At 49.4% G+C, this 9,562-nt stretch overlaps 1 protein-coding gene across 9 annotated transcripts in view; it reads right to left on the bottom strand.

Annotated features, from left to right (window-relative positions):
• Nucleotides 1–3,784: 3,784 nt before the first annotated feature.
• The window catches only part of PICALM (phosphatidylinositol binding clathrin assembly protein), a 125,788-nt gene continuing 120,010 nt past the window's right edge, over nt 3,785–9,562 (bottom strand). For 6 of the 9 annotated variants that reach the window (XM_060234973.1, XM_060234974.1, XM_060234976.1 and 3 more), the window contains 2 exons: nt 8,290–8,393; nt 3,785–5,413 (listed from right to left, as the gene is read on the bottom strand). In XM_060234973.1, coding sequence (XP_060090956.1) covers nt 8,301–8,393 — 93 coding nt within the window. In that variant the 3' untranslated portion in view covers nt 3,785–5,413; nt 8,290–8,300. The remainder of the gene's footprint in view (nt 5,414–8,289; nt 8,394–9,562) is intronic. The other 3 variants (XM_060234975.1, XM_060234977.1, XM_060234981.1) reach the window with 1 other exon arrangement.

Genomic DNA, 9,562 nt, shown 5'->3' with positions numbered 1-9,562 from the left:
AGGTGCAAGTGGAGAAGTGGGGAATCAAGCCCGGTTCTCCCAGATTAGAGAGCTATGGTTGACCCAAGGCCATTCCAGCAGCTGCAAGTGGAGGAGCGGGGAATCAAACCCGGTTCTCCCAGATAAGAGTCTGCACACTTAACCGCTACACTGGCTCTCTAGAGAGTTCTAAGCGAAACAAGTTTGACCACCCGTCTTAGGGCATGATCCACAAACGACGTAGGATAGATGTGGTGTAGCAGTGGAAAGCGCCGTCAAGTCACAGCTGACTTATAGTGACCCCCGTAGGATTTTCAAGGCAAAAGATGTTCAGAGAGGTGGTTTGCCATTGCTTGCCTCCTGGCCAGACCGCTGGTATTCTCTGGAAGTTGCCCATAGGATTGCCTGGGCTGCCCAGGCCAGGCATAGGATAGGAGGTATTTATCAAAGACACTCTTAGGCCTCACGCCTCACAGGCACTCACATGAACAGCACGACGACTAAAGGAACGTAACCATGAGAACTTTTTAAGGCAACAGTTTCTGGCAGGAACTTGGTGCCTGTTCATATTTTCCATTGGATTTTTTTAAACCGTCCATTTAATATTTTCCACCATAGTCCCGTGGGGCGGAGTGGTAAAGCTGCAGTACTGCAGTCCTAAGCTCTGCTCATGACCTGAGTTCGATCCTGGCAGAAGCTGGGTTCAGGCAGCCAGCTCAAGGTTGACTCGGCCTTCCAAGGTCGGTAAAATGAGTCCCCAGCTTGCTGGGAGGAAAGCGTAGAGGGACTGGGGAAGGCAATGGCAAACCACCCCAGAAAAAGTCTGCCGTGAAAACGTCGTGAAAGCAACGTCACCCCAGAATTGGAAACAACATGCTTGCACAAGGGACCTTTCCTTTACCTTTTTTAATATTTCCCATATTGATTTTTTTTTTGGGGGGGGGGGGGAGGTCAGTTGGATCTGATCATGGGCCATAATAAAATTGAACTGAACCACGACGTCACTCCCTTCCAAGGCATCGCTATAGACACTTCTCCGGGGCACGGGAAGCAGAGGGAGAGAAGTGGTTACAGATGGCAGGACCTTGAAGTCTGTTCCACTCCTCCCAGTCTACTGATGTCCCTCTGGTTACTTGAAAACACCTACCGTGGAACTTCCTGCCCTCTTAGGTAACTGTATATTGCTATAATGCCCCCCCCCTCCTTTTTTAAAGGGGATACTCTGTAGTCATTGACAAAGGAATGTGGAATGCTAACTGCTTCCTCTCCCCCAGTTCAACAAGCACGAGGTCCTGCTGGCTTTCATAAGGTAAAAAAGGATGCTGGGGAGGGCAGTGGTGTCCACTCTGTCTCCTCTAAGCCTTGTGACCGGCATTCTCAAGAGATATATTGCAGAAAGGTCCATCGGTGGCTATTAGCCACAGTGTATTAATGGAACTGTCTGGGGGCAGTGATGCTCTGTATTCCTGAAGTTATCTATGCTTGTAGCTGCCACCACTTCCTGCAGCACTGCTTTCCAAGAATGGCTTGAGCAGTAGCGCTTCCCTTTTTTTAGGGGGGGGGGGGCGGGTTAAGGTAGTCGGGCTCGGGGTCGACTCAGCCTTCCATCCTTCCGAGATTGGTAAAATGAGGACCCAGCTTGCTGGGGGGAAAGCGTAGAAGACTGGGGAAGGAAATGGCAAACCACCCCGTAAAAAGTCTGCCGTGAAAATGTTGTGAAAGCAACGTCACCCCAGAGTCGACGATGACTGGTGCTTGCACAGGGGATTACCTTTACCTTTTTAAAAGTTTTGAAAGAGGACTGGAAACTACTACCCTACCAACAATGCAGTTAGCCAGATCGAAGGAGCAGAAATGCTAAGGCGTTTCCTTACCAAGACCAATGAACGTTTCAAACACACTCTTTTCTCCTTTGGCCCATCTACCGTAATCATTCAACTGCCCACAAAATAGGAGAAAACGCTGGTTACTGTGGGCTAGATGAATTACCCTAGTGACCAAACGAGTGTTGGAACTCTCTGTCCGGGGCAAGTGATCCTCTGTGTTCTTCGTGCTTGGGAGGGGCAACAGTGTGAGGGCTTCTAGTGTCCTGACCCCACCGGTGGACCTCCTGATGGCACCTGGGTTTTTTGGCCACTGTGTGACACAGTCTGTTGGACTGGATGGGCTATTCGCTTGATCCAACATGGCTTCTCTTATTTTTTTTATGTCTGGGGCAGTGATGCACTGCATTCTTGGTGCTTGGGAGGGACAACAGTGGAAGGGCTTCTGAAGTTCTGGCCCCACTGATGGACCTCCTGATGGCACCTGGTTTTTTTGGCCACTGTGTGACAGTGAGTGTTGGACTGGACGGGTCATTGGCCTGATCCAACATGGCTTCTCTTATGTTCTTAACAGCCTCTGGTTCTCACTCTGCTGTCCTGTATCTTCTGAAGACATGTCTTTCAGACCTCAGAGATATTATCTAACAGTGGGCAGTTAACTGAAGAAAACGGGGGATATTTCAGTAGACAGGAGACATGTATGAGCGGGATGTTCCACTTTACATTGCAGGTAGATCCTCCCCTGTAACAAAAGCGGAACCCTACAGATGGAATTTATAATATCAGTAAGAACTTGTCATTTCAGAGGGTGAAGTCCGAACTGTGCCCAGAGGTGAACTGGGGGGGGGGCTTGGCGTGGGGGCTACTCTGAACATCGACACACAAAATCCCCACTCAAGGTAGTATTTAGAAGAACAGATTGTAACGGTCCCTGCACCGCTCGTGGTTTATTCCGACCACAGGATTCTGGGGGTGTCAGTTCAAAAGGCCAGCGTATTATTAATATCCACAAGCAAGCCAGTTTGGTGTAGTGGTTAAGTGGGCAGACTCTTATCTGGGAGAACCGGGTTTGATTCCCCACTCCTCCACTTGCACCTGCTGGAATGGCCTTGGGTCAGCCACAGCTCTGGCAGAGGTTGTCCTTGAAAGGGCAGCTGCTGTGAGAGCCCTCTCCAGCCCCACCCACCTCACAGGGTGTCTGTTGTGGGGGAGGAAGGGAAAGGAGATTGTGAGCTGCTCTGAGATTCAGAGTGGAGGGTGGGATATAAACCCAGTATCTTCTCTCCCTAGGTGAGGGCTCTGTTGAAAGGAGACTCTGCTGCTCCCTTTAATTGAGAAAAGGGAGAGCCAGTTTGGTATAGTGATTAAGTGTGCGGACCCTTATCGGGGAGAACCGGGTTTGATTCCCCACTCCTCCACTTGCACCTGCTGGAATGGCTTTGGGTCAGCCATAGCTCTGGCAGAGGTTGTCCTTGAAAGGGCAGCTGCTATGAGAGCCCTCTCCAGCCCCACCCACCTCACAGGGTGTCTGTGGTGGGGGAGGAAGGTAAAGGAGATTGTGAGCCTGAGACTCTTTGGAGTGGAGGGCGGGATATAAATCCAATATCTTCATCTACCTCACAGGGTGTCTGTTGTGGGGGAGGGGAAGGTAAAGGAGATTGTGAGCCGCTCTGTGATTCTTCGGAGTGGAGGGCGGGATATAAATCCAATATCATCATCTTCTTCCAATTCCCAAGCAAGTTAACCTAGCCTGATTTTCGAAGCTCACAAGTGGCACAAAGGCAAGGCCAGAAAAAGGGGGCAGTGGTAGGCAGACCGAGGTGCGGGGGGGGGGGGGGGGGGGAGAAAAAGCAAAATGTGTACTTTCCTGGCAACGTGCCTCCCTCCCCCCCCGGATATTTTTATTTCACCAATCGAAAGCAGCAGGCTCACCTCCAAGGCAAAAGAATCACCATTTCAGACCTCCATACCATAACAAAAGGTTTGTGGAAGCTGCATTTTATTTGAAAATCCACCTTTTTTTTTTTTTTTTGCTAACATACATTTCAACATTTTAAACAAAAATAGAATCTGCGGAGACAATGCAGCAAGTATGCTTTTAAGTTCATGTACAGAATTGCTTTCATGCCTTCGACTTGTCCTTCTTAAGGCCCCGTTTCGCCATCGAAAACCGGAACGATGTATTTACACGGAAGCGCGCTGGTCAACAGCGCCGCTTCTGATTCTGCAGAGAAAAAATCAGGATACCTACATGATTGAGAGGGGAAAGATTTCCTGCACCAAGCCCCCCCCCTCCCTCCCCATTCAACAGGAGAACGACACAGGGGAGTTTCCTGACGGACCGTGCCCTTGAAGGTGCTACTTCCCTTTTTGAGACTTTAATTTATTCCACGGTACATGATTCACGGGCACGGCCCTAGCCAAACGAAGGAAATAATCGAGGCGTTCTTCAAACCCACCCCCCTCCCAAATAATACCTCAAATTGTTTTTTGTTTGTTTGTACAGAGAAGAAGGAAAGTCTTTAAAAGTGAAAGCAATTCCTCACATTCATTTTGGAAAGGCCGTTATGTCAAGTGTAAGATAATTAATTACATGCCAAGCACAAAGCAAGGAAAAAGTTCGATCCTGAAGCCCCCGACGCCTGGTCGAGCAATCCCTCCCCCCGGTTGCTCCTCCAAGCCGGTCGGGCTGCTCTCCCCCCCCCCCCCGCCCAAAATCCGTAGCGGAACCGACAGTTTGTGAGGACAACACCTCCGATGCCCAGGGAGGTTGGACGATCGGTGTTCTCAGACCTGGAAACATACTCTGTGCTCCGTGTGTGTACTGGTGGGTGAGGATGCGCTCCGAGTCGTTCTTGTGGAGAGAAAGGAGAGGGGGGAATAAAAAAAAACCCTAGGAGAGGAGACATACTGATACATCCACAGACACGTTTTTCTCCACAACGGAGGGTTTGTGATAACAATGTTACTTAAAATCGATAACCATAAATAAATACAAATAATACATAAAGTAATGTCTATGCAACGGAATATATAATTGTTTTTTTTAAGTTAAGCTTTTCATTATTGAGCCTAATATTGATGATGATGATTGAAGAGGAAAAGCTGGAGGATAACGTATTCGATCCCCTAGAGAAAAAAGTCGTTGGCGTTAACGGTAAAACAGTGCTTAGCTCTTCGTCCCAAATAGCAGCTCCAAATGCACGTTTTTGTTTTGTTTTTTAAATCCTCCTTTGCGGAATAAGACACTTCTTTTGTGTGGGGGCTCTCAATTGTGGTTATGTGCGTGTGTTCGCAATTGTGGCTACTACCGACACGTTAAGTCACCAGGGGAGGAGGAGAAAAGAAAAAAGAAAGAAAGATCCTACACCAAAACTGTGGCAATTCTTGGCTTTATGCTCAGCGCGGCAGGAGACCACGGCTTCCCTAGGGTGGCTCCCCCACCGCTCTCGTGTGCCTTTTGTTACTTTTACTGGATTGGTCTAAAGGAAGAGGAGAGTTTAAGAGACATCGGTTTTGGTGCGGCTGGAAGGAAGGGTCAGCTGCTGAGCACGTGGTCTTTCTGGAACTGTTCTCGCTCCCTCGCTCTGGCATGGTTACATGAACTGTATCTAAGGAGAGAAGATGACATGAACGTTATCTCTCTGCGCACGACAAACACCTCCCTGTTCTCTCCCTGCCCCCCAGTCTTTGGCTAGTCAAAGGCTTAAACGCAAAACAAGGTGGTTGGCCTGCGATGTAGCAACATCACCACGGTCTCATTACGAGGAAGAAGAAACCCCGCTTCTGCCCTATTCAATCAACTCGAGATTTTTATTCCAGATTGAGTAAGATTAGTGGAAGACAGCTAGTCTCAAAGCAGCTAAATGCTCTCCCCCTTTGAAACTTATCAATCTTACAGACGTACTCTACTATGTACCTATGTACTGTACACACAGTTACAGGGATAGCAGACTCTCCCCTCCCACAACACACACAGTATTTTCTACTTCAACAGCACCATCCGGAGTCTTACAGAGGTCTCTTCCAGTCCTGACGTTCTTCTAGCTGGGAGGTGGAACTCGAGACCTCACAAAGCACAGAGCTGAAGCCCCTTTCACTGGCTGGGACTCAGGCAAACTGAGAAGAATGGATTAGGCAGCTACATGTTGTCTGCATACGTTGTTCTGCCTGTGCTGGGCTGCGCGGCAGGGCCTCTGGAGATTCTTACACGGAGAAAGAAATACTTTTCTCCCTCTCTCACAATCCAAGAACTCGTGGACATTCTATGAAATTGCTGAGCAGTCGGGTTAGAACAGATAAAAGGAAGTCCTTCACCCAAAGGGTGATTAAGGTGGAATTCACTGTCACAGGAGGCAGTGGCGGCTGCAAGCATAGCCAGCTTCAAGAGGGGATTGGATAAACATCTGGAGCAGAGGTTCATCAGTGGCTATTAGCCACAGCGTACTGTTGGAACTCTCTGTCTTGGGCAAGTGATGCTCTGTATTTTTGGTGCTTGGGAGGGGTAACAGTGGGAGGGCTACTAGTGTCCTGGCCCCACTGGTGGACCTCCTGATGGCCCCTGTGTGACACAGAGTGTTGGACTGGATGGGCCTTTGGCCTGATCCAAAATGGCTTCTCTTATGTTCTTATTCTCCTCTGCACAACATCATGGATAGCATAGAAGCTTGGGATTTTGTAAGGGACTCAAAAGGTCTACGAGGGCAAAAACTAATATTTTGACTAGTCAAAGGCTGTCCTACAGGAAGGGGGGGGGGCTAAAAACTGAATAAAATAAATAATAAATAAACCCCACAGCAGGAAATACAAGGGGATTTGGGGTTGTTTTGGTTTTTTTTTTTGCCAATTCTCCTTTTATTGCAGATCAGACAATAATATCAACATCATAATATCCTCAGATAACCGGACTGTCCTGTATGGGTTCAGAAAGTTGCCATGGCACAGGGACTTTAGCCTGCACTGCATGCATACTGGAAAGCAGGGCTTTTTCTTGCAGCAGGAACTCCTTTGCCTATTAGGCCACACACCCCTGATGTGGCCAATCCTCTAAGAGCTTACAGCAGGCCCTGTAAGAAGAGCCCTCGGAGGACTGGCAACATCGGGGGGGGGGAGGGGTGTAGCACTGTTCACTGGATGCCCCGTCCTGTTTATTTCCTTGGACTTACACTGCGTCACCTGCCTCCAGCCTTTGAGAGAAAGGCAGACTACTAAATAATGGAAATAAACAAATTGTTTATCCCAGGGGTGTCCAACATACAGCCCGGGGGCTGAATCAGGCCCTCGGAGGGCTGCCATCAGGTCCCCGAGCAACAGGCTGTCATCTGCTTCCTTCTCCCTCCCTCTCAATTCCTTCTGCATAACAGCTTGCTTTGCAAGGCTTGTTCAATCGCACAGGAGCTACAGAGCAAAACCTCTATTTTCTCCACCAGCTGAGGCTCCTCCCTTGAGGAGGAAGGGGGAGAGAGAGCTTGATTTGCCAGGCTCTCTCAAGCACACAGCAGAGCTACTGAGCCAAGCCTCTCTCCCCTCTATTGGCTGACGCTCCTCCCTCTCCTGGCCCCTTGGGAAAGGAAGGAAACAGCCAGAGTTTCCTTTGTCCAGTTTCCAGGATCCCATCGAAGAGATACAAAGAAAGCACCTATAAGACAAATGAATGCTGTTTTAAGCATGTTTTATTTTTATTTTATGTTTTTTTTTTTAAAAAAAAACCCCTTTAATTGAGTCTGTGTCCTTTGTAAAGTTTATATCTCTGCTACCTAATCTTAAATAGGTACACACACGGCCCTGTCTCTCAGGAGCAGCATTTCAGGGCAAACAGTGCACTGGTGAGTGCGGGGGGGCGGGGTGGCGGATGAGAAGAAACTTTCCATTCTGGGAGCACCTTCTCAGGAACCGGCCCAAAACCACCCACCCAGAATCCCTCAATAGAGGAACCTCCCAGTTTTCAGCAATCAGGTTTCCAGATTCTCTTCCCGCCCCGTTTCCACCATAAAAAGGCTTAAATCACAAAAGATTATCTAAACCAGGGGTACCCTAGCTGTGGCTCGGGAGCCACATGTGGCTCTTTCATACATAATGTGTGGCTCTTGAAGCCCTCACCACCCCACTGGCTGGCTTGGAGAAGGCATTTGTCTCTTTAAGCCACTTCTCCAAGCCAGGCCTTTTAAAGTTGCCTTCCTTCCACCTCTCCGTCCCTCCTCCCTCCCCATCTTCCTTTCTTCCGGCTCTCAAACATCTGACATTTTATTCTATGTGGCTCTTACATTAAGCGAGTTTGGCCACTCCTGCTCTAGACTCTACTCCAGTCGCTGCATCCCGTACCGTGGGGTTTACAGTCATGCAAGTCTTAACAGAGCACCCAGTGATCTCCGTTTTAATGTCAAAATGAGCATGGGTTCGGACTGAAGTGGAAGACATACAAGGCAGCCGCGCGGCCTTGTATGGGCAAATCCAAGCCGCCAGCGCCCCCGGAGTCGGCATGCAATACCTAAGTTGTTTTTACAAGAAATCCTGGAGAGAGACCTCCGCAAAAGGATCCTTGCCGGAAGCGCTGTGAGGCCTCTGAGTGGATGGGCTGGAAGCTGCAGACAGCTGGGAGAGAGAAGATGGCCGAGAGGGGAGAGAGAGAAAAAGAAGGCCTCAGAATGATGGAAACATGAAGGCGGGAGATGCAGTGATAAAGGAAGAGGGCTTCAGAAAGGTAAGTCAGGACTGGTTAAAAAGGGAGAAGGGACTCGAGAGAGAAGGCATTTATATGGCATGCGACACTGAGACCCCACCACCAAACGGTATACGACAGATGCAGAAGTCAGAGTGCCATCCACGGCAGAACCTCACCAATAGGTAAGAGAGAACAGATCCCATTTAGATACAGCCGCGTGCCCATTCAGCTGACGGACGCCAGAACAGAAGCTAGCCTTCGAGACTCCTTTTCTGCATCCTGCCCTTTCATTTAAGGACCACCACTATTGACAATATGCGCACAGCTGAACTCTATCAACTGGGTGCTCTGGGCGCTCGTGGTGCCTGGGCGAGGGAGGAGGAAGGGGCGTGGCCGTGGCACAGAGCGTGGCCAACACCCTTGCTGAGTTTCCTAGAGCAGGCTGAGGAGAAAATTCATTTCCGGGCAAAGGGAAAAGCAGAGCAAGGCAGCACACTGCTTCAACTGGCTCTGCTTGCCAAATGCTTGGCCCCAACGGTATTCTGCTTCGGCTTAGCCTACACTTAGCTGCCTGGGTCTGATGGGAGTTGTAGGCAACCGCTGGCCACCCCTGCTCTATGGGGATTTCTGTTCTTGTGGCTTCACTAGGCTTTGTTGATTATCTCTGCATATAAGCATGGATGTCAAACATGAGGCCCGGGGGCTGAATCAGGCCCCCGGAGGGCTCCTCTCAGGCCCGCAAGCATCTGGCTGTCATCTGCTTCCTTCTCCCTATATTTTGCTTCCTTCTGCATAACAGCTTGCTTTGCCAGGCTTGCTCAATCACACAGGAGCTACAGAGCAAAGCCTCTATTTTCTCCTTTGAGGCTCTTCCCTTGGGGAAGAAGGGGGGGGGGAGGAAGAGGTTGCTTTGCCAGGCTCTCTCAGTCGCACAGCAGAACTACTGAGCCAAGCCTCTCTTCCTTCTATTGGCTGAGGATCTTTCTCCCTCCTGGTCCCCTGGAGAAGAAAGAGCCAGGGCTTCCTTTAGCTCAGTTTCCTGGATCGAACAGGAGAGATACAAAGAAAGTATCTTTAAGACAAAGAGCTAATGTTTTAA

The sequence above is a fragment of the Heteronotia binoei genome, chromosome 3 (assembly GCF_032191835.1).
Source record: "Heteronotia binoei isolate CCM8104 ecotype False Entrance Well chromosome 3, APGP_CSIRO_Hbin_v1, whole genome shotgun sequence".
NCBI classification, from domain to species: domain Eukaryota; kingdom Metazoa; phylum Chordata; class Lepidosauria; order Squamata; family Gekkonidae; genus Heteronotia; species Heteronotia binoei.
The sequence above is the reverse complement of the archived record's forward strand: the minus strand, read 5'-3'. Positions and strand labels throughout refer to the sequence as shown.